General features: G+C 47.2%; 1 protein-coding gene across 1 annotated transcript; it reads right to left on the reverse strand.

The window, feature by feature from the left end:
• Nucleotides 1-309: 309 nt before the first annotated feature.
• Nucleotides 310-20,532, reverse strand: FYB2 (FYN binding protein 2; the record flags this gene model as incomplete). The annotated part of the gene is given in 21 exon segments (XM_082003081.1): nucleotides 310-358; nucleotides 360-416; nucleotides 857-890; nucleotides 1,026-1,182; nucleotides 1,492-1,576; nucleotides 3,401-3,493; nucleotides 4,063-4,123; nucleotides 4,799-4,827; nucleotides 6,111-6,194; nucleotides 8,116-8,185; nucleotides 8,494-8,537; nucleotides 8,634-8,760; nucleotides 10,467-10,620; nucleotides 10,936-11,011; nucleotides 11,872-11,903; nucleotides 13,149-13,177; nucleotides 13,942-14,030; nucleotides 16,764-16,797; nucleotides 17,839-18,033; nucleotides 19,033-19,813; nucleotides 20,338-20,532. Coding segments are annotated over 21 exon segments (2,475 nt in total).
• Nucleotides 20,533-25,451: the final 4,919 nt, after the last annotated feature.

Here is a 25,451-nt window from a genome sequence, read left to right on the forward strand (position 1 = left end):
TGCTTTTTAAAAAGCAACTCTTTTGAGAAGTCTTGCAATTCCAGCACCTAAAATGGACAGTAATGATATGGCCACGGAGCAACTAAACTGTTACGTTCAGCACGAAAGTTTTCATGCAAATGCAGAAATGTTACAGCCATTTCAGAGCTGACCAACAAGGTACTCCAAAAAGTGAGAAATACTGAAAATAACTAACGTTGAGATAATCAGTGATAACATGCTCTAAATAGCAGAGGAAAAAAAGGAAACGTCTCTTGCATGTTTAACAGTGCAAGTGTAAAAAATAAGACTTTATTTACATTTGCATCATCACTCCACAGTTGACCAACATGGGCTTTCACGGATGCGGGAAGCACAAGAGACCTTCAGGGATGCTCCGGGGCAGAGCAGCTCTCGGGGCAGTTAGTACTGCCTGTCTCAAAAAGAGAAAGTTTCACTGCAATGGGCATCTGGGCAATAAGAGGTTCATTTATATCAATTATGCATGAGCATGCAAGGAAATGATATTGCAGCAGGGAATTTAAAGGTGTGTTTTGGCAAAGGCAATGCACACCGAGTGGCCCACGTTTGCAGCAGATGTGAATTAATAGGGCATATCTGAAGGCAGTTAAGGATCTCCAATTTATACAAGTCATGACTGGACAGGGCTTTTTTTAGCTGTGCTTGCACTGGAAACCTGTATAGCAGCAGAATAGCAGACTAAAACTGGAAATACTTATTTAATATTTAGTACGGGCTGTTTATATTAACCTTCCACTGCCTTCAGAAGTTTTAAGTACATTTCTCCAGATCTCAGATATCTAGTCACAGGAAGGAGAAGAAAATATGCATCATAATAAATAAAGTCTGAGTTTACCTGAAGTTCAAATGCTCCACTAGAACATACCCATCTGAGGGAAGGGGAAAAAAAAGAAGTTAGTAAACTCCTGAGCAAATAAAGTCACAGTAGCTAAGCACAAAGAACATACTGTTGCTTGCCCCTCGAAACTGGATTGAAAAGTGCCAGAGACTTTCTGCAAACGTACATCTGCCCTCCGAATTGCGGCAAATCACGGCGTTGCCCTCTGTGACATCGATAACGTCCAGCTGTTCTCCAGCTGTGACCGGGAGATCAACTCTCCTCTTACTGGGGACCGAGCACTCAGCAGTGGCTGTGTTGATGACATTGATCTCCTTGTTGTACTGCAGAGAAGAAATGAAAGCACGAGTTACTCTACGCTTATGTGCAATGTCTTTAAAGGCAGTGAGGAGGGACGGAGAGAACAGTTTTCAGGATGGGTTGTGAGTTTTTGTTTGGGGCTGAAGAAAGGGGAAAAAACCCAGAAACACCCCTGATGAAGATCCCAGATTAGTGGAGAAGGCAGCAGGTCAGTTGGACACCTCACCCAGCATAGCTAAGGACCGACAGCTTTCCACCATGCAACTTTTATGCATGACGCGTAGCTGCTTTCCTCCTCTGACACAACTAATTCCCTAAACATAGACACATACCATAAACGTGTCTCTAAAAAACTTCTCTTCTTTTTCCATCTTCTTGCTTTTTTCTGCATTGCTCTTCTTGACTTTGAAGATATTTCTGCATAAAGAGACACACACATACACTTCTGAGATCCATTTATATAACCCCTGGCACACTGGGAAATGCAACCCAGAGCCTAACTCCAGTCTTGTTTGCAATGAACGTTTCGAAGAGCAAAACATGCTGTTCACATCACTATTTTTCATAAAAGGATGAATATACAACTAGAATCTGTTGGTGAGCATAATGAGCCATTTTGTATCTCCATTTGGAATAACTGTTTTCTCTGTAAGCAGCGTGGGAACAAACAAACTCTATCAAGTGTTTCGCATCAGTCGTGTTTTTATAGAAGTCAACAATTCACTTTTCCCCCAGCAATTTGTCTCCTTCTGGTTTTTATTTATATTCAAACATAAAGGGTCCCCAGATAACTCTAATCCTGAGCCATTTATGGAAACGGGGCTTGACACAGCTCTGCAGATTTTTGTTGCTTTTTTAGCACATGGAGGAGAAAAATCACTCAAGCAGACATTTATACAGCACTGTAAGTGAAAAACAAGCTCTTATAACCAGCTTAAGAGGTGCAATGGCATTCACACTGGGGCATTCACCTGGGTATGGAGATGCCACTCCTTCTGGTTTGTACATGAAATTCCAGCTATGGCATTCATTTTAAACTTAAGACAGGAAAAAAACAACTGACCAAACAAAAAACACCCACTTGCACTAAATTATTCACCCTTGCCTAACTTTCACACACTTAAAATTAAGAGGGGGGCAAACAAGAGCTGCAATTAGGCACTTTTAAGCTGTGAAGAGATTCCTCCTCAGCAGTCCCAGTCTGCAGGACCTGCGATCTCTAAGGAACAGATGAAATTGCATTGGCTTCCTGATAGTCTGTACAATTATACACATGACTTTGCACAACACAACAAGTGGCGTTTGAGCAACCCCATGGAGGAGCTCTGTGAGAATCTAGAAAATAGGTCTCTGGTTTGCATTTGTTTGAAGTCCCATATATTGGATCATGAAAAAGCTCACTGCAATATACATTTTTTTGATCTAAAAAGGGAAATGAAAATTCCTAGTTCCATGCGACTTTTTGCAGCACCAGTAACAAAAAGGGGGGGTTATTTGCTTTTATGTAGAAATGGTACAGCAAGAGGCAATGCAATAAAACCAACTGGAAAAAGAAGACTCAAGAAATCATTACTTCAAGCTAAGGGCGAGGGGAACGAACAGGCAACTACTACTCTGTGTACAGGGCTTCTAGACACAGTGCTCTTGCCACAATAGCAACAGCTGATCCATGGAGATCACAGATTTAATCAAGGCACAATTAAAGAAGGAATGGGACTGACCAGGGCAGAAAAGCAGCCAAATATATAGCAAGTAGAATCATAGAATCACAGAATCATTAAGGTTGGAAAAAACCTTCAAGATCATCAAGTCCAACCGTCAACCCAACACCACCATGCCCACTAAACCATGTCCCGAAGTGCCACGTCCACATGTTTTTTGAACACTTCCAGTGATGGTGACTCCACCACCTCCCTGGGCAGCCTGTTCCAATGTTTGACCACTCTTTCAGTAAGTAGCAACCTTTTGTCTCAGCTAAGTGGGAAGAGATGATACAACTTCAGGATGAGACCCTCAGGGTATCCCTCTGCTTGCATACTTCTCAGATCCAAGAGTTTGTTTTGCCCTCAAGGTGTTTTCTGCAAAGTTTCCTGAAAGCTGAGTTCAAAGGGAAAGGACCCTGGAGCAGCAGCAAAACACAACATGTTTGCGGAATCAGGGGCATCTCACTCCTGCAAACGACTCAAGAGATGCGCGTACAAAGTTAGACAACACGGGAAAACACAGAATTAAAATCAAGACCTTTCCACATCATCGCTGCTTTTCCTTTGGTCCTTATCCTCTTTCGCCATCAGAAATTTTGGCATCCAGGTTTTGTATTTGTCATCCTTCCCTCTGAGAGGAGGGGAAAGAGCCACACAGAAATTCAGGTTTTTTCCAGCAGACCATGTCCCCTCTCCAAACCCATGGACCTACAAAGTCATGATTTTTCTCTGTCTCCCCCACAACCACCACTGAAACACACACACTTGCTGCGATTTATACCAGCACGCGCTGCCGCCACAATCATCTGGCAGCAAGACATCGAGACATGCTGTTCCTATTAAAAGTAATTTTTCTGACAAGGAGCTTGCCAGGACGGGGCTGATTATCGGGTCTGGGAGCCAGAGTTTTCCTTCCTTAGGAAAACTATCTGAATTTTCATGTGTTTCAGGGAGCAGCTCTCCCCTTTTCACGTCTCTGGCACTAACTAGGTAACATTGAAGAAACATTTTGCGGGATGCTACTTGCCAAATTAAACACACATGGAGAGAGCACCTGGACCGCCTCCAGAGGACTGAGTCCCAACCATCTCATGACCCTTGGTGGCTTGCAGTACATCAGGCTCCTGAGGGCACAGGTTTGTGCCAAGAGGAACATCTCCATGGCCCAGGGCCAGCCCCAGGGGAGGGCACCCTCCTTACCTCAGCTCTCTCTGCCCCACCTCGACATCGTCGTATACCATGTCCTCCTGGGAAACAGCCACTGTCAACCAAAATGCAGCAGGGAAATTTATTAGATGTCATTCTGAGTCTGGTACTCAAAGCAATGTATTGCAGAGGAAAATTTGGGCTGCTGCTAGTCATTCAACCCAAAGGGGTCAAGGCATTGCAAAAGGAAGATCCTTGGGACTCTGAAAGCCATCCAAAACTCCAGCACAAGGCAGGATGCTTGGGTTTGTTAGTTGTGTTTGTGGGCAGTTTTCTGGATGGGTTTGGCCATCCAGCTCCAGGGATGGTGCAGGAGCAGCAGCAAAGCCCCAGCTTCAAACAGCAGCCAGCCCAGGCAGGCTTTCCATCCCAAGGGCACGGGTACATTCGCTCCAGCACCTTCTCAAGGCTTGGGGCCAAGTGGGGCTCTTAAACACCACCACCAGCCTGGAAGCAGTGGCTCAGTGTGGACTGCTTCACGTGTTGCCTAAAATATATTCAGATCTTCAGGAGGAATGCTCCTCTTCAAAGAAAAACCAACCAAAAATGAGCAAAAAACCCCACTCAAGTGAAGCACAAATCTCTATCAAGTCTTCAAAGTTAATGCTGCCACATTACATGATTTTCAGAAAGGTGCGATGCATAAAGTTGATTTTCCATTGTGCAATACATTTGCCTCTTCAAACACACACACAAATCCCCAACAGTCAGATACAGGTATGTTGCTTACCTAAATGTGGTACTGAAATAGAAGACAATCTGCGGATAGAAAGAGGCTTTTAGAAACAAGTTTGCACATCTGCATCGCCCAAAAAGCCATGAGCACCAACAAACTAGCAATGCTTGCTGCTGAAGCGATGGGGGCAGGTCTAGGTGCACAACCTCAGTGACACCAAATGCATTTGCCAGAATTACATCCCTTGCTAAATAAGCATCTCCATCCTCTGGCAGCAACAAGAGCCATGTGTTCATTAAGCAGGTTATGAAAGGCCTACACTGCATCCAAAGAACAGTCCAAATTGGCAAAAGCACCCTCCTCCTGCCCACCCCTACACCCATTCCCAATAGCTAGAGGGTTGATGGCCAGTTGGTAGCTGTAGTCAGTAGTTAATTCCTTCCTTGTAGTCTGCCAATATCGAGGGTTGCCCAGGAATCTAAGTGTGACAATGACTGCAGATATCTGAGATGCTTGTGGGAGCTTTAAGTATTCTTTGCAACAGGAGAATGGAATGAGACCAGGTGCCTCCTTCCCTATAATGATATTTAGCACTAATGCAGGAAGGAGCCACTGGCATGGCAAAGCGCCTAGTGTGAAAAGGCTTTCAAGTAAAACAAACCTTCCTCATATAAGAGAGGAAAGGGTTAATCTGGGATTTCCAAAGAAATAAGAGAAAGTAGCATTTTCCTGGACTTCGGGCACAGTGCACAGGGTGAGGCACAGGCTGGCAGCCGTGGAGGATGGGTTCTGCAGGCAGCTGCTGCGCACTTGAGGAAAAGGCAGTTTCTGTGGAACCTTAACAGGGTTTTGAATATTAAGGTAAGAGTACCCGAAAGGGCACTGTAGGAAGTTGTACAGTATCCACTATCCTAAGACGACTACTTCAGCGGTGCTGTTGCCAGCTTGTCTATGAATGGTGCTTGGAATAAAAAACCTCAACCCTTAAGAGCCACATCAGCAAGCCTTTGCCTAATCCTGGCCCACAGGTCTAGGCAGTAGGCATCACGTTTCTACGTTCCCTTGTGTGCCTACATCATGCTGAGGTATCAGAAAGGCACCAAAGGCAGCAGAAATCCTATGAAAATTTGGACGCTGAGGTAGGACCAGCTCCTGTAGAGTCCTGATGCCAGAAAATTCGGAGAAGCTGCACAGATGGACTGTTGGCCACATCAGCAGCTCCTAGTGAGTTCACAGCAGCACTTTTGGCATAACTTTCCAAATAAAACTACATTCCTTAGTCCTAGACCTCCTGCTCTGAAATTATTGCAAATATGAATGCTCAGGTTTGGAGGGGAAAGGGGCTGGACAACCAACATTTTCTTACCTTAAGTTTTCCTTGAACCTGGTATTTTTCAGCTTCAGCTTTTCTATCTTAAACAAGTTTCCAAATCTCTTTTGTTTTTCTGTTCTGTCCAAAAGAGAAACAGATTTTAAATTAAAGAGGCACTAGGCACTGAAGTGTGTGTGAGTAGCAATACTCGTAGCCACGGAGATCTTGAAGCAGGTAAAGGAAGGTCAGCAGACCTTAGACCTCAGCTCAGCGGTAGGCTTTAAGCCTTAACAGCATCGTGTGAATGAATGATGGATTTAATGGGATAGGCACTAACACAGCAAAAGGTGCTTAATTATAAAGTCCAAGCTCAAATCTTTGCTTAGCTTTAAACTTTTCTGTGTTAGTTGAAGTTGTCCTCTTCTGACCCAGCAGCTACAGAACAACCCAGGTTTATTTGGAGTTACAAAATTCCGGGGAAGCATGCGGTGCACATTAGAGGGCATCGGGAGCATCTGTCTGTGCCGCCCTTCATCAGACAGTTCTGTCCTGTATCATCTTGAGAAGGACATTCCACTACACACCCTTACAAGGTGTTGCAAAGCTACACAGCAATTTTTTAACAAACTATCTGCGAGCAACCAAGATCCTCACATGGGGACGTTACCCATGCGCAAGTACTCTTAAAAATACTTTGTGAGTATCCGCACTCCTAATGCTGCACGTGGGATCCATAGAAAGATTACATAAAGACCTGTTTGATGATTAAGGCACTGGCCTCTGAACCCCATGACTTTGGTCCCGACCCCAGCTTTGTCACGCAGCTCCCTTGCAAAGCCAGCGAGGTGCCCTGCGCCTGTGAATCAGCGGCGGAGCTGCGTTTCTGCCGCTGTCGAGCGCCCGTGTGCAGCCAGGCGCAGCAGAGGCACGGGTACGCTTCCCGGCCCGAGGGGGACGTGCGCGGTCGCCCCGCGAGCCGCATGCGGACGCCAGCACGCTACCCTCTGGCCAGGGAAGCTCATGCACCTCCACCACACAACTCCCGTGGACGATTTGCAGGGAAATGTCATCTTTTAATAACTGCCCAGTCACCTCCAGGGTTTCAGGTTTCCTGTGCTTTTTTCTCCTCCGACACGCGCAGGCCCTGCACGCATGCATAAGCTAGACTTGAATCCAGATGCGAGCCGGTATGAGTCTCACATCCGTAAGGGAAAAGCAGATGTACAGCAACACCTTATTATTCCTCCCACACTGCTCCTTAGAAGAGAGCCACCAGATGCACCCGCAGCCATTGTCTGCAGCATCCCCAGCCCATCTGCCGTTCCCAAAGGCTGTCTCTCTCTCTTACGAAGGGCTGCAGGAAATCTTTTACTGCGTGAGGGTAGGGAACCACACAAAGCTAATAAGTAAAAACACAACTAACTTCACGTTTCACCTCTTAATCCATTTGGGAAGCTCAGGCAACATATAAACCTGAGGCTGCAAAACTCATTGCTTTTATAACACGCCCGGTGAAAGCAAATATCGTGAGAAGCTGTATGAAAAAGAGCAGGTTGCAAGTTAGTTACGGCACGACAGCCTGGGCTCCTTTCAGCTTTCCAACCTTCTGTGATCTGAAATGTGAGCATTTTGTCCCTTTTTGTGGGGACAATGTCCCAGTTTGTCCCTTGAGCATTACCTCTTTTGGCACACACACAAAAAAAGGTGTCATTTCTTAGCTACAGCTGAGGAACACTTTTGATCAAGAGAAGGGTAGCAAGACTGTCCTGTGTGTTTTATGCAAGTAGAGGTCTGCAAGAGGAGTACTTCCAACGGATGGAGGGTGCTACAAGCTGTAATAGAAAGGCCTCACTGCTTAGGGGCTTAATTTTGGTGACTATTTCTTGCTCCCTAAGTGTCAGCCAAAGGGGGAAGAGGGAGGAAGAGGGGGAAGAAACCCACTCATACAACTTTTCTGCAGTTGCATTAGGAAAAAAAGTCTTCAAGCCAGTACCTGGCATGTGAGATCAAGGAAGTATGGTCAGTATTTCAAAATACAGGCTAAGAAATTGCAACTTACTCCATTTTTGGTCGATTATCACCCCCAATCTCAACATCTTCATATGCTTCTTTGTAGCTGTCTCCTGAAACTTAAAACGAAGGTAATTAATAACATCATCACAAACCACGTTCAGTAGCAATGAGGTGAGGTTTGCCGGGCAAATTGCACCCAGGCAGTTACAGTTCCCTCTTACAGAAGCTTCAGAATTGCTCAAATGAATTCCATGCTAGACACATGTATTGCTCCCCACTGGTTTTAATTGGAATTTAGAGCAACCAGGCCAGAAGGAGACATTGTAGGTGCTGAAAGTTAAATGAAGCTATTCGCATCATCTCCCAGGGACCATCCCAAATTAAAAGCAGCTCCCGTTTGAGCTTCCCCATGTACTGCACTTACTGCTGGCTGAAGCAAACGGACTTGAGGTATCTGACACGTGGCTGCTAAAAGACAGAAATATTATATGGGGATGCACTCCATAGTTTTTAAATGACATTTCATAGACACATCCATTGTGAAGAGCCCCGATCCATACTCACAGTCTATCTTGCATTTCCTCAACGTCATCATATATATCCTCTGGTGCCTGCAGAGGCTGCCAAGTGTTTTGGTTGAAGGCTGTTCTTTCTACCCCTGCCTTTGGAGCACCAACGTACACGTAGCGCACTGGAAACGAGAAAGGACCTTTGCTTTAGAAGCTTTTCTGAGGAACTTCTCTCAGAGCAAGGACTACTGTTGAGGGTAACAGTTGATGCCACAACAAATAGGAGCTTACAGACATACTTTCCATTCCAAGAGACCAGGAAAGTCTCTGCTGTAAGCCACTTCGAGAAAGAAAAGCATTTAACTTCAAAACATTTTAAAGTTTTAAAATACTTTATGTTTAAAAAAATGAAAATGTCCATCAATATTCTCAGTTGTGGCAGCTCGGACCCAAATGCTTCTCACCAGAAAACATTCCAAGAGACTATTCATGGATGTTCACAGGGTGATTGACAGAAGGGCTTAACGTGGTTCGTGGAGATGCTAAGATCCAAATAACGGGCCAGTCCGTTGGGAATACACCTTGTAAATCAACATCTCAGAAAGGAGACAAGGAGAGAGCGTATCCCAGAGATGTATTTCACCAAGGGCTAGCACAGAGCACAAGAGTTGCACCTCATGAGGTTAGAAGATTATTACTGCAGGACTCTGTTAAGTGGCAATATTAAAGCCTTAAAACTGGTTTAAGAGAGTTGGAATAATGTAGAAATGCAGCCACACAAATAAAAGCAGACAGTGTTTCTAAATGAACACAGGTGCACCAGAAACATGCACCACCACAAGATGGTCTAGTTAATGAACAAAATTTCTGCACAACATTCAGACTCCCATGGAGAAGAAAAGGATGGAGGTGGTAGGGGAGAGGGGGAAACGAAACAATTCTCCAAATTGGCCTCTCTGGTGAAGCAATAGCAGGAGGCTCACCATGAGTACTTTAAAAAAAAAAATCCCAACAGAAATTACCTCCAGCTGTTCAAAGGTCAAGCAAAGCAGCAAGATTTCTTACAAAAACAGATACCAACCAAAACAGAAAATTAGTATGAAGTGATTTAAAACTAAAAAAAAATGTCAAGGACCACACCAATAACAACCACCACAGCCACAGTCAATTTACACTTTCTCCTTCACACTCCTGGTCTGTCCACAGAGCCCAACAGAGCTACTTTTCTCTCTTTCATCTTTGAAATGCTGCCGTATCACACTAGTGGCTTGCAGAGGCAGGAGTAAGCCTTTGCGGAATAGAGCCCGTGCATGCTTATACTTGAAGTTGCAAAACAGCGTTTACAGAGGAGACGTAACTGGGTTTAACGTGCAGCTAAGGTGCAGGACACCAGCTCCGGACCCTGTCTCAGGGCATCGTGACAGAAGGAGCCCAAAGTCAGAGAAAGGCTCACTGGAACTACTGAGAAGATGGAGCGAGGAGCCATCATCCATCTTAATAAGGGACAGAGGGAGACTTCAGGCTCTCATCCTGCTCATGTGTGTTTCTACCACAAGCCTCAGCCAAACCCTTTTCTGAGACTCAATAAATTATGAGAAGCAGAGGAGATGGATTTCAGCTCTCTCGGATAAGGGCAATCTGCTAGAAAAACAAACACCTCAGTTTGAGTTACGCAGATGGTTAACCAACTTAGGAAGCTATTTGCAAAGCCAAAATAAATGATTCAGACCAGAATAGAAATGCTCATGCAACCTTTTGCCCTGGTTTAACTAAATTGGTTCAAGAGTTGCATCCAAATTTAACATTATTTCCCATATGGAAGAGACATTTGGGTAACAGATGGGACTGAGGATTGAGGAAACACTCAACAGCGCAATGAGATACTCACAGAGCTCTGCTCTGTCTTTTGCCAGCCCTTGTGGGGTAGGATGCTTTGCAGTCTGGGTACTGGTGACATCCTGCTTCACTTGCGGCACCTTCATCCCACCTCTGCCATCTTCAGTGGTTTGGCTATTGGGAGATACATATTCATTTCCACCTGTCTGAGATTAGACGTTTGCTTTGGTCAGTCCAGTCTTTAGAAACAGCTTTCTAATGTAAGTTAGTTCTTATACATCTATAAGAATATAAGTTATCTTTCTGTGGAATTAAAACAGTTTCATGCCCTCTTCCATCCAGGATTTCCGGTAGACATACCTTTTAGGCAGTAGCGGTTGAGCAACGGGCAGGCAAAAGAGAAGGCAGAAAAACACAGGTGATTAAGGACTCAAATTTCAACTGTTTCCTGAAGAGAGGGAGGATATAGGAGAAGAGACATCCTACAATAACTATTAAAAGTAGTCTCAAGGATACGATACCTTGAAAATTTTCTTTGCTTCCTGTTTCTCTCTTTCAAGACTTGGTTTTTCCTCTTTTTCATCCTCTATTATAGCTCTTCCAGGACTGAAAATTTCAGAAATGAGAGAGATCTTAGAACAGCAACACTTTAGCAAAGTCATAGACAGGCAGATTGCTTTATGACCACGCTGAAATAAGCGGCTCCTTTTCCCTTCGAAGCAGGTAGATGCCAAGAAGAGCACCAGTACTAAAAGTAAGGACAAATCCGAATCTAAAGGCCACTGGTTACTTGGGGTAGCAACAATCAGTCTTGGAAAAGAGACGAACTAAGATGATTGTTTTCTAGTAGCAGGAACGGACAAGCTAGATCCATTTGCTGGTGGTGGTACCTGCCTCTCCCCATACTATATTGCAATTTAGGGAAGAAGATCTAGCAACAGGAGGCAGAATGTGGTACCTTTTTTCCAGCATTACATTTCCCACTGAAGTGATCCCCTCTTGTCACATAATTCTTCAATCCCCATTGAAAAAACCAGTCTTCAGCCAGTGACAGTAATTAAACATTGCAAGGCATTTGAAACATGACATTTATAGGGTGAAATTCAGTGTGGACCTTGCGTTACCACACAGCTTTGGACCTGGAACCAGGTGTCCCAGTTTGAAAGCCTCATACCTCTCCCTTCTTATACTGCAAGAGTTCAGGTTTCTGTAGGAGAAGACAATGTATATTTTTGTGTGCCAGAGGAGAGAAGAAAATCTCCCCTCCAGATATGCTTTAGAATGAAAACAATCTTAGAAACCATGAATGCTGACACATAAGAACATCACCATCTACATTGCCCTGGTCATGAATTATATGAAATTTCTTTCTATTTACTGAGTGTTACAATATTCTAACCTTAACATGCGTTAGTTGTGGGGTTAGAAGAAGCTTGAGAGAAAGGAACGGAAATTACCTGGATTTGGCAAAGAGAAGAGTCTTCTGTTTCTAGAATAAAAAAGAGGAAAGCCTTCAGCCACTATGCTTTTTTCAGCAGTCAAGCTTTTATACAAGGCCTCAAACTGTCATCTAGTATTTAAAGAAATATTTCTTTAGAAAGCCCAAAAGCATTTTACATTTGGAATAGTCATCAGACAAGGATATTTCCTCTACTTTGCAGGGCAGGGGATATACATATTGACAAACTATATAGGGATAATATAACAGTGCAAGGGGTCAGGCCAATGAAGCTACTGGTCAGAATGAAAGCAATTACAGGTTGGAGAGCTTACAGAAGAAGAAGTTTATTTTAATAAGTAAAGATTTTCCAACCTACTATAAAATAAGACTAGAGCAGAGCCAGAGAACCTCTCTGCAAATCATGCCCAGATAAGTGCATTTGGAAACCTGGGCTATTTCCTGGACAATTTGTCTGCTTTGCAAGTCAGGACTTGAAAGTGGAGTTTGACATTTTCCAAATAGTAGTTTCCCTTCTTTTAGCGTAGCCAGAGCTGATACTCAGTACATGATCACTTCCTGGCATGAGATGACTTCTCCTCTCAGCCCAGCTACCCACTGTGAGCTTGGCCATGCAGCCAAGCAGGGCTTCTCTGGGGACAGCTACAGCAATTCCTCTCTGTGCAATGCACTGTCCTGCCTTCACTGCAGGATACCTCCAGTGCCAAGGTGAACTGCCACCCCCTTTGCAGCCAGGGTAAAGTGGAAAGAGCCAGGTCGTAGTCTGCAGCACAGGTATCCCTGCAGCAGGGGCTGAAAACCAATGCAGTCATGCCCACAGCAGTTGCCCTTGCTTATGAGCCAAAGCTCAAAGCACGCTGTCATGACAAGGAACTTGGCTCAATTTTGCTTTTATACCTTCACAGAGGGATTACCAGCACCAGTCCACCTTTGACAGGGACTTCCAGAACAATTCAGTGTAATTTTCCTCCAAGAACTCATGATCTTGATATCAGCAGTTCACATTTACTTGGTCTACCACCAACGTCCAGATGAAGTTATCACTTCCTTATATGTTTGCAGAGGAAGTCAAGACAACTGACACTCTCCCCTCGCATGTTTGGAAACCTCATTAATCTTCATGTCCCCTCTGCAATCTCTTATTTATTCTTTGAGAGTCTTCACAGACAACACACATAAAGAAATACGCAGCAGATAAGAAATACAGATAGGAAAGCATGATGTCTATGATACAGTCAAACCTAAAAGATCAAAAACAGCTGTGAGGAGACTTACCTTGTGCTCTTGAGGCTCTGCCTTAGGTACTAGAAAAGATATTACTTTTTAGTCCATGTTAAAGTCACTGCACTTTAAGTTACAAAACCCAACTTCAGCCCATACATTCAGCGTCTAGGCACACATTCACCATGGTACTTTCATCATGTCCTACTGGCCAGGGTCCTTCAATTTGCTATTTAGCATTGGCTTACATGCAGGGGACTGCAGCATCAAGCTTGGCTGGCCATAGTTTTCAGAGCCCTTGGGGCAAACACACAAGGACTGTGGCGGGTCCCCCCAAGGAAGTTGGTTGGCTCCTGTTCCAATGGGAGACAAAACCAATGCACAAGACAGACACTAACCTCCCCAAAAAAGACAACTTTGAAAAAATGTAAAAACAGAGCAGTGGCAACTCTGATAGAGAAAATTACACTGGGAAGAAGTAGTGATGGAGATGGAAAAATTCTGTACCCTGAAAAAATAGTTCCCAAGAAGATGCTGAGGTTTGCCTCACAATCTTCTTTTCTTTCTCTTTTACGTGGGTAGCGTCTCACGATTTTTCACCACTGCAGTTTTACTGTAAGCACCATCTCCCCACCAAAATGCTAACTTCTTTTTTGTCTGTGCCCCAAAGTCCTCATACACTGCCAGCGCACAGAGGGACAGCACAGAGAGTCATCTTTGGTCGCCCAGACCAATGCACAGCTGCCTTTCTCAACTTGAAGAAAAGATATTATTTCCTTTTTTAAAGGCTCTATCCCAAATAGCTCTATCCCAGTAATTCACCTAGCAGTCTTGCCTTGCAAAGTACCTTCAATGACACACAAGGTTGTGGTGTCCCCAGACTGATTCAGGTATGTCGGGGTTTCTTCATAATTATGCTGCTCTTCAAGTTGAGCACTGAGAATATGAAAGAAAAGAGAGAGAAGAGATTTTTTCCTGTCCCTTTTAGAAGTCTAAAAAAAAAAAATTCATCTTGAGGACAAGGAGTTCAAGTGCTTTGATACTGAGCCTACAAAAAAGCAAAGTGAAATCAGGAATTCCTTGGAGGGAGAGGAGACCTGTGCCAGATGCAGGGCTTGGCGGAGCCTTACCCCAGACTCCACCATCCCACTGCTTTTCCTTTGGGAGGAAAGGCTATGTGTTCATAGGGCTCAGCGCACACCAGGGGACTTCATACTGGGGTTATGGTCTTCTGCCTACAGCGATCCCACAAGTAGAAACAGAACAAAAAATCCAAGGAAATCGGAGTGCAGCATTTTTCATATCTACCACAGCTACTCAAAAATTGATAACAACCCAGTCGCACTCTTTGGCGTGCTGTTTCTCGCTTAGGGAAACAGGAGGGGGAGAACAGAGGTATCAGAGGGTACGTTTAAAGGTTCTGCTGCTGAGCTTATCGAGCCACATGCTCCACGCCGACACGGCGAGTGGCACACGCCAGCTGCGGGAGGCAAAGTGTCACAGCCCCAGCCCTGCACAACCTCAAGTATTGGGCTTCCCAGCCCAGTCCCGATCTCCTCAGTCCCTGTTTCCTTTCCTTCTCTGGAAATTCAGATTAGATTCATTTGAGAATGTGTGCAGAAAGAAATCCAAGCCTTCCCGGAGCACCCAGGCAAAGTCCCAAGGCTTCCGCTCCGCCCACAGCAAGCAGAGGTTTCGGCAGCCCAGGAACGTACCGGGAAGCAACAAAAGCACAAGATGCAGCTTGTAACACATGCGGGACGGGGCAGGGTGGTGAAAGAGCACCAGGAAGGACGAGAACTTCTATCTTTTAACAGTAAGTCTATAATAAACCTCAGGGAGGGTTTGGTTTCCCTTGAATCACCCTACTGTTACAACTCAGTGTCAACAGAATAAACTAAGCAGTTGTTGCAAACCTGAACAAGAGGAACAAGGAATTCAAGGTGCATTTTAACAGTAGTGGAATCAGAGTACAAAACGACACCTAAAGTCAAGCAGAAGCTTGTGCTAATGCTGAAGGCTGCCCCAGCCCCCTGCTCTCCCCTGCAGCCCCCCAGCATGGGGAGCAGTGCCTCAGCTTGCCGGTCCCACAGCATGTTTTGGACACACAGGTCCCATTGAAGAAGACACACATATAAATATTGCATTAATGCTGCAAGCAGGTGTTTTGTCCCCAGTGCCATCATTTGAGGAAGAGGAGACCAGGAAAAACCCCTACCCTTCACCTTCACAGCCCAGCCCTGGGGTAAAAGGGCATCCTGGGAGCTTGGCTGGACACCAGGCAGCCCTTTCGTACACCACAGTGCTACGTCGGACCTGAAATACAGCTGGGTTGATGGATCCCTGACTAGCATTGGTGAAGGCAGAGTGTTTATCCCCAAACAAGGAATCAGAGCTCAAGATTAGTTGGCACAAACAACTACGTCAGGGTCTCTAAGAGACCAGACTTCATTACAGGTGAGGCTCCTGCCTCTGGGTTTCGGGGAGGGGAATTTCTGCCCCCAAGCCCCCATGATTTTGCTTTTATGCTGGAGTTCACTTAATTAATTTCCACAGTTATCACATGGTTAATATTTAACAAGTGACCTATTGTAAAGACCATATCACAAGTATTAGAGCAAGATAGTTAATCTTGCTCTAATATATTACTAGGGCAGCTTCCTTGTGGTGCATGACAGCTGTGGAGCTGGTTATTTTTTGACCAGTTCTCTTCTGACAAGTACAGGTTAAAAGTTAAACAAAACACCAGCCAACGCTGGCAGGCCTCATGATGTGAAAAGCACAACTTGCTGTGTTGCTAGCTGCAAGACTTCATTGTTTGGGCACAGAAAGTATTTTAAGAATTCATCTCTTTTTGCTTTGGTTCAGCCATTCTGTCTCCCATTTTCCCAGCTGTATATTCATGCAGCCGAGACAAAACATGTATATGAAGATTTTTCTCCACTTTTGCTGTTCTTGTGGCACAGAACCAGGACCACTGTGCAGCCACTCAAGACTCACTCCAAGTCAGAGACATAGCAGAAAAGGTCAGGATCCCCTTGTATAACAAAAAAAAATTGTGTCTGTATGATTTTTGAGCCATGTCAGACATTTGTGGTATCAGAAACTGAACCAGTCAGCTCATGTCCTCCAGTGAGTTTGGACCACCGCTCAACAAAAAAATCTCACTTCAGCATCTGGAGGCAGCTGAAGTCCTTGGGGTTGGGGAGGGAGGGCAAGCTCCTCCACTGATGGCAAAAAAAACCCCCAACACCTGCTGGGTATGCCAGGGCTTTGTTTCAGCAACAGTTCTCAAAAACATCTCTTTTCTAAAAACACCAAGCTTGAGTACATCGAAAACAGAAGCGGAAAGCACAGGGGTGCTGGGTGATCTTTGCAACCAAAGCACTGGCAGTGTTTTCCCTCTGACCAGCTAAACCAGACCTAATGGGTAGGCTTCTCCACGCTGCTCGAAGAGCCCGGAGGAGAAATTTGGGATGATGCTTTCTACTTTGGAAGGCCATCCCAGCCAGCTTTGCGTTTCCCATGCAGGCTTGCACAACCTCTAGATCAAGTTGCTGCCTCTGGGAGCGGGACGCTCCCTCCAGACCGCACAGAGACACTTCAGCATCACGGGGTAGGGATGCTCCCGTCGCCCGCGAGCCCCACGTTGCCTCGCCACACGCTCACCTTTCGGGGGTCAAGTAATCCTCTTCGTCAGCAGCTGCACACAAACACACAGAGGCTTAAGGTTGGAAGGAGACACTGCAGTGACGGGGAGGTGTGGGGGGGGATGGCCCCTCCGCAAGGCAGCACGCCGCACGCAAAGGCAGGCGTGAAATGAGATTGCCAGCAGAAACTGGGCATGTGGCTGTGTTAATATGTCATTATTTCTTGTTTCCAGGCAACAACCTCAGGCTTTCTAGAGATCAATAATTGAGCAATATTGAGAGAGCGTGGAGTTTCCTCCATCAAATTAATATATTTAGAAAAGGCAAGTAGGTTACACAAGAGTTTCAGTGAAAACCTCCCTCTTTCCCTCTTATTCTTATTAAGGCCAGGGCAGAGCAATAAGCACTGGCACAGTAAAGCCAAAGAGAGTTTAGCTGAGTCCTTCCTAGAAAAGCAGCTCTCTTTGAATTCAGCAAAAGTTGTGCCTAAAGATCTGACTATAGTTGAGCCCATATCTATACAGAAGCATTATTTAGCAGCTTAATAAGTGGTCCAGAGTATTCTATTATGCAACATCAATATGATTTTTTAATGGGAAACTGAAATTTTGCATTTCTTGACGTTGGAACATTTAACGACACTGCCCTCCGTTGCATTTAAAACAGAAGGGGGGGATTAGCAGACCAGTTTCTACCGATTTTATTGTGCCGTCCCACAGTTGTGTGCTGCAGAGCCAAGGCATTTCCCATTGAAGAGAAGTGATAAAGGTCAGCTCATCGCATAAGCGGCTGCTGCTGTTTTACAGCCAGCTGTAAAGTGCTCACAACACACTGCAGTCGGGAGGAAAGTGGGTTTATGCATGGGGGATGACATCCAACCTGGAAAACCTGATCCCTTTTCCAGATTAAGAGCAAAAATCAGTCTCACTGAAACTGTTGGGTTCTTTTTAATGCTTGAGGAAGATGTCAGAAACAAGTAACAACATCTTATTTCTGTGTGCTTGGAATTGTGGCCTTATATGTGTCAATAAACTGCAAATTATTATGCATTTTTTGCGGAAAAGGTTTGGGGAGAAAGACCAGAAATCTCTTACTTGTTCCATTGCCTCTGCGGACTGAAGGCACCGCGCTTCGGAAAGGGCTGAGGTCAAACTTAGGAGGTCTTGCCGGCTTCCCAGGGGCTGGACCTAGGGATTCGGCTGAAGGGAGAGGTTTAATTCTTGGCCACTTTCTCCCAGGGCTGTCAGACCATTTTCCTGCTCCGGGCTGGCAGAAAGGAGGCTCTGATTCTGCTCCAGGGAAGCACAAGGACAGGCAGCCATTAGCTCTCATTTAAGCAAAACACCATGTAGGATCATTAGTTTTATACAGACATTTCGAACCAGCTCCGCTTCCTCCCAATTTCAGCATCCCTGTTACACAGCAGGGCTCTTATCATGCTACCAGAATGGAAAAATAAACGGAAATCTCCATTTTTACAGATTTTTACAGCGTTAACCATGTTGGGGCCTCAGCGCTCGACAGCTCCTTTCCTCTGGATTATAAAATACTAGCCTAATTTTCTGTGCCGATAACATTTTAATCTGCCAGGATTTAGTGGCAGAGCAGTTTTCCATACACGGTGCAAGCGAGGTAGCTTTCCAGGGTAAACACAGACTTAATCTTTTCAGTGCTCCGTTATTCGGTGTGACATTAGCAAGGGGAACTGCGCGGCATTCGGGTTTCCCAGCACCGGTTTCTGCAAGAAATATTGCAAGGAGAACATGCTCTCTGAGCTCAAATACGACCTTTTGCAAAGCTGAGAGGGTGCAGAGGCAGGGGGGCAGGTTTAAGCCATTTTAATTTGAACTGAAAACCGCCTTTGCAGAAAAAAACAAGCCTTTATATTTCTGTGTGAAAACCAAATAGCGGGGCCTAGTCACATTTACCTTGGGACTGCGAAAGGCCAAAGCAGACCAAAACTAAAGATACTCACCTGTCCTCACCCTTCAACCTACCCTCAGAATTTGGGCAATTTCTTAAAGTCAGTTTTAAAAAAAAATTGTTGGAGGTGGGGAGCCCTCCCCTTAGCCAAGCTCAGCAGCCTGAGGCCCGTTTTTGTCTCCAGGGAAGGAAGGAGCACTCCAGTGGGCCAGTTTGGCCTCTTGTTTAAGGGTCCAAACTTAACAACAGCTTTTCTCTCCAGCTGCTGTATCCTGCACTTTCGGAGCACCTATACGCATACGCGCTCATATGCACATATATAAATATGTATATGTGCTCATTGTGAAGAGGATAGCTCACCATACCTTTCTGGTGCTGAGGTTGCTCGCTGGGCGCACGATGACCCGGCTGGCAGGACGCGGTTGCCACCGTGCTCTCAGCACCTCTTTCACCAGAGCCCCTGGGTGCCCTGCGAGCCCGGGGAAGAGCCGGCCCGCGGCCGCACGGGGCATCCATCTTCTGGGCGGGCGAGCCCAGCGCGGGCTCGCTTCCAGACGGTCGCATCCTGCTGCCGCCCGACACAGCCGGAGCACGCGTCGTCCTCTGCTCCGGGCGAGGGTGCACGTATAAGTTTGCTGCCCGTTGGGCTGGGAGCATTGCGCTTGCTTTCTCGCTGCTGGATAAAGTGTTTTCCCACATCTGTAGGGCATGGCGGAAAGAATTTGGGAGCGGAGGGTCCTCTGGAGCTGTTTGGGCTGATCCGTGCCTGTCAGTGCAATAGGATGGCGGAGGCTTCTCTGGACTGTTCTGGGGAGAACTCAGCCCTTTCTCCGAGACGTTGCCTTTGTGCTCTTCATTGTGCCCTGCCGGCTCCACGTAACCCAGCTTGGTTCGAGGCCACACCAAGGGGTTGCGTTGGGTGAGCGCCGAGGGTTGGGCAGCAGGATGGGCAGGTTCACCCTTGGGTTTTGGTATTGTCACTTCTCCCCTAATCAGGGGCAGAGGGCTGGACGCGGCACTACCTCCAGAGCCCAGCTTGGGGGGGGGGTCTGCGGGAGGCTTCTGGCACGGCGGCACCAGCTTGTTGGCCAAGTTGGAGTCATTTTGAAATTTTGCTCGTAGGGCTCTGAAGTCAGTCACACCTTCCTGGGTGAGGGAAGAGAGGAGAGCACAAAACATCTGCTTTCAGAGGTGGCAACAGGCAATTTATACGATCATGATTGTTTTGGAGGGAAAGAGGCTGCAGACTTCACCCTAGTCACCAAGGATATGCAGAGCCTGGTGAAAATTTTAAAGTAGGAGATGAGAATTAGCACATTCAAAGGGTCCTCCGAAGGCCCGCAAATCACTGCTGATAAAGGCAACAGAGCAGAGGCAGGGGGGAAACACAGCAGCAGAGCGTGGAAATGCAACCAAGCAGGGCCAGCGGGACCAGCGGAGGTGGCTCCTGCTCCCCAATATCACCCAGTGCTGAGAATCTCCCTCAAGAGGACCTGGCAAACACTACAATGAAGGTTGGAGCTTCCCAGCAGAGGCACTGCAATGCCGCTTGTGCACCTGCTGGGTAGGAATGCTGCGCTTTATTTTCAATACGCAAGCATCAGCCAGGGGAGAGGTCAGTGCTGCTCAAGGTCCCCAGTCCATCCCCTGCCTCCTTTAGAAAACTCCACCATAGGAAAAGAAGCACCAAACATTCTCCCCGACAGGCTCCGAATGACCCCTGGCTTTCCTCCACCACGTTGGTTCAGCTCAGGGTCCCCAGGATGCTTCTCCCCGTGCCGATATTCCCACCCCAGGAAGCAGAGGACATACAAACCAAATGCACGCAAGGACAGCAAGAAGGTCTCCCAGTCCGGGTGATGCATACTGGCTAACACACTCGATTTCTCTCCCGTACAGTTACCCGGCCCCAGGTTATACACAATTTTGAACAAAGAGAGCTAATCAGTGACAGCGCACTCAAAGAACATTTTGTTTCAGGCCTTTGTCCCCGCCATCCCATGCTGGAGAAAGGGGACCACAATTTTTGTCTGCAATGCCGTGGCTTAAATTCAGCCCTGAACTGAACTAGAGAGAAAATATGAAGAAAAATTTATGAGCTACTTAAGTCCTTGAACTGCTCTATAACTTTTTATATGCCCTGATTACATTAGGTGCGCTACTCCGGCAGCTTAGTTCAGTGCAGAGAACCGTAAGGCTTCACGAGAACCTGTCTAATGAGGAAATTGGAAAAAATTATCTAGGACAGAACTTCGTTATTCTGAAAAAAGCCCCAGCCTTAAGTGTTAAGGCAGAACAGATGAATAGCATACTGAGGTTTTATTGCATTTAATTGCACGATTTATTAAACACTGACAATTTCTCTTGAATAACCCCTTTCACTGACTTTATTACTTTCACAGGGTAGTGCATGATGTAAAGAGCCAACCCTTGGGGGAGAGGTTTGAATTGCTCCAATTATATTTCATAGTAGTGGTCAGCAGCGTGATGCCGCGTAAGCTGCCCAGACAGTCTAATCTAGCGGCAAGGCAATGGGAATGGGAGTTTTCAGAAAAATACGGAGGATGAATCAGATTTTGGAAAAAAAATAATCCCACATGCACCCGATCCCGCCAGCGAAGCCAGACAGGATATAAAGCCGTGAGGTGCCCTAATGCAATTGCACCGAGCTTTCGCACGTGCTGTGGCAACAGTTGAAGAGTTCAATGCTGCTTACCTCTCCTTACTGATTTTCTATACTGTAGCGCATAGTTCCTCATCAGCGCCCTCAGAGACAAAGAAAATAGAAAAGAAAAAGTACCTGCATGTCTCAACATGCCACAGGCGAGGCGGACTCCTGCGAAACAGTGTTTTTGGTCAGGCCTCTCCCTGGCACTGGCTGTGATAGAAAGGGCGGTGACAGCCACTAGCTTGGCATTGACTTTAATTAAAGGGGAAAGGATACAAGCCTCCCTTTTCCCCCCTCACGTTGTTATTCCTCTTGCCTTGAAATGGCAGCTTCAAATGATTTGCCTAATTAACTCGAAGGTTATCTGGGTTCAGCGCGCTCTCAGTGCCCTTCACTAGAATATAGTTCCCCCCAGTTTGCAGCCCGCCAGGATATTGGCACCGATGCCACGAGCAGACCTGGCATGGGAGGGACACGTATGGCCCCCGGCTGAGCACACCAAACCGCCCAGGAAGATGGGCTTAAACTGCACCCCACGGCCACCTCCTGTACACCCACACCTGGCTGCCCCGACACTCCCCACACACACACAAAGTTCCTGCAAGCACTGCTTCCTTGCACGGGGCTGAGCTTAGCACAACCCTCTGAGGTGCCATGAGTTCTCCTGGTCTCTGCAGGGATGATTTTCCATCAGACTTGGGACTGTTTCAAACCACAGACTCATCCAAGCAACTCTCTAGCTCAACCCATGCACTTTAATCTAGCTCAGGGACATGCTTAGCCTAAACATGGTGCTGAGCAGGTCACAGGCAGGCAGGACACATGTGAAGCCCCAGTCCCAGTGCCCCACCAGCCCAGGGAGGGTTCAGTGCAGCGGGGAGAGGTTCAGCACAGCGGGGAGAGGTGCTCCCCTGAAAATTAGACCAGCTGACAAGTGAGGAGAATACACTAATAAATTTAAAGGACTGCCAAAAGCTCACAATGTGATTACAGCTACATCTGGCCAAATAATTCACTGTGAATAATAATACATTTGGCAAAAGCCCACGTAAGATGAGAGAGGGGGAGAATAAAAAGGAAACAAACTTCCACTGGCCGGAAAGCTATGAGCATTACAGAGTCAGGGGACAGCTAAACGTTCCATATTTTCTCCCTATAAATAAAACGTTCTTCTAACATTAATATAATTCTAGGAAGCAGAATAAAGCTCAGCTTAAGCCTATGATAATGATACCTTTCAGAAAGAGCAGCAGCTGGAGGTTTGTGCTGCTACCAAGGGCTAACCAAAAGGAATCTGAGTTCTCATTAGTTTTCTGCTGTTGCTTTTCTAAAACAAATCGACACCAGGAGAGAAAACCCCACTCAAGACATGACACGCAGCACAGCCGAGAGGAAGCACTGCACGTTCTCCTCCTGAAATCGTTCTGGTTTCATCCGTTCTTTATCTTGATTTCCAAGGGAGCTCCTGAGGGTAAATGTTTAACCAGCACTGCCCTCTGCCCCGCAGCGGGGCGGCTGGAGCTGAGCCCGGGCACCCCGGGCACGCCGAGGAGAGCGCGCCGCAGGTACCGCCTCCGCATTAACCCGCCGGCTTCTCCCAGGAAAAAAAACCCAAAACCCCACCTCTTCTTTTTCTTAAATTAAAAGGCAGCAACCACAGCTCAACTCAGAGCAAGGGAGAGGGGAGAAACCAGGCACTGGGAGCCCCTCAGCCCGGGCTTTGGGGCAGAAAAGCTGTCCCTTGGCGGTCTCCGCGCAGAGCTAGCACGGCGCCGAGAGCGTGCGCCTAACCCTGAGGTTAAACTGCTCCCGGCGCTTCCGAGAGGTAACAGCCCCGAAGCTACAAATCAGCAGCAGAAAATCAAGCAGAAAATATTTCCCCCGGGCCGGGGGGCAGAGCCCCTTGCTGCGGTGGGGGCGGAAGGGGCAGCGCCCCGGCAGTTACCACGGCCATCCCCTCGCGGCTCCGCGCCGGCTCCAGCGGCTCAGCCCGGCCGCATGTTTCCCTGCCTCCGGCCGATGCCCCGCTCCGTCAGCCGTCCCCGCCGCCGCCGCAACGGCTGAGGCGGGGCGAGCCCGAAACACACCTGGGCCGAGGCGTGGGTCTGCCCCCGGGGCGGGGAGAGCCTCACCTGGGCAGGGCTGAGCCTGCGGGAGCACAGCCCTGCCCGGCCACGCTTCCTTGACCTGACTCGTGGGTTCCCCGAACCACAAACGTCAACACCGCGGCAGGCTTTGGGTGGGCTCAGAGAGGGAAGGATCGGGTTTGGCTTGCTTCTTGAAGGAAAGAACAGTACTGCCCCTCGGCCTGGGTGCCCTACAGCACCCGTGTCCGTATGGTGTCCACACACCTGGCAGTTCTCAAGACCCTTCTCACACCTGGGGCAAGCAAAGCTGAGGAGAGCAGAGGAGTCCCACCACGCAGGGGCAGTGATTCTCACCCCACCTCTCTGGAGGTCTCCCCATGGGTGACACCCACCCCACTGCGTCAGCCCAGCCTGCACCAGGCTCTTCCCCAAGCCAAATCCAGAGACTCGGAGTGACCAAAGAGGACATTTCCCCGGAGGAACCAAGTGTTTTCTTCATCTCTGGATAGCAGAGCCCAGCAAAAACAGTTGTCCTCACTGAAGCCCGCACATTTTCCCTGGTGAAGCAGATCCTTCTCACGGTGAGCTGTTTCTCAGTCTTAAGGAGAGACCAGTTAAATTAGGACAAACAAGACTTTTCCCATCACTGGATATTTCTGCCCTGGAGAGCAGCCTGAAAGGATCTGTCCAAACATTGAGCCCGTGTTTTTACAGAGCACATCTCCCAGGAAAAGCAAGGCTGGTTAGCTTGGCAAGAAGAGAACTGGGCGGCCCGGGATTTTCTTCTTCCCTCCGTAACTGATCAAATATTATTTCATCTTTCTCTGTAGGAGCGCTTGATGTTTTCCTCTGAGCAGAGACGGCTGCTTGCACAGAGCCCGGGTGCTGGGTGGTGGCTGTCACCCACTGCCTGGCTTGGGTAGGCAGGGAGCCATCGGCAGCCTGAGCAATACTCACCCACCACCAGGTGACCCTAATCCCACACACCAGGGCACGGCACCTCTCATATATATCATTCTCAAAGACCTGTCTGGAAAAGAAACCCTGCAGCAGTAGCAGGCCTTGAGATTAGGGGAAAAGGGACTAGTAAAGCATGTCTGTGATGTGCAGGACCTGATAGCAACCTGTGTGTATGATGTCTGAAGGTGTCCCAGATTTCTCTCCGCTGATTTGAAGGTAATGGATGTGATGCATGACATGGATGGACCTTCCCCCTCTGCACATGGCATTGAGGAAAGCCTTGCCCCAGCATCCCTAATGCCCTTGGGAGTGGGACTGATGCTGTCGCAGCCTAACCTGACCCTGCTTTCCAGAGCCAAGCTTGAGGAGAGCTGTGGGGAAAAAAAAAAGAAAAAAATTGGAAAACAAAAAAATAGTCTCATTCGTTGGAGACATGACTCGAAGCATGAGTCTCGTTCCTCGCCACATGAAAAGCCCTGCTGCTGTGTGGTGGTCTCGGAGAAGAGAGGGGGAGCTGGCAGGGAAGTCCCCCAAGCCAGGGCTGGAGTCACGGCGTGATGAAAATGAATGCCAGCTTTGTGTACAGGTAGCTGGGGAGGATTTATGACCCACCCAGGGGTATGAACACAGGCTGTGAATTAAAGCACTGTTGGAGAATCAGGAGGTTGTGACTTCAGAGCTGTGATCCTGCAGAAAAGGACAGGGCAGATTCCTCTATACGGACTCTCAAAATAAAAAGAAAATGCCCAAGGTTTCTTTAAAACATGCATTTTGTGAGTACTAGGCCTGGTGGGACCCCGCTTGCCTCACCTCCCTTCGACAGCGGCCCCAGGGCTGCCATAAATCGCACCGAGCTATAATAAGCGCATGGGGAGCGCAGGGTAGCCGTGGTGTTGAATAGATCAAACGCCGCAGAAGTGGAAGCCGACTTTTTTCTCTCGCTCCGGACCTTTCTGGGGAATGCCTGGTGATAAAGAGCTGGCACTGCTCTATGTAAGTCACCTTTTAATGGGCCACATGGCACAATTTCCTTAGAGAAACTAGGCCGATACATCAGCACACGACAAAA

Source organism: Phaethon aethereus (genome assembly GCF_964289735.1).
Source record: "Phaethon aethereus genome assembly, chromosome: 8".
Taxonomy (NCBI): Eukaryota; Metazoa; Chordata; class Aves; order Phaethontiformes; family Phaethontidae; genus Phaethon; species Phaethon aethereus.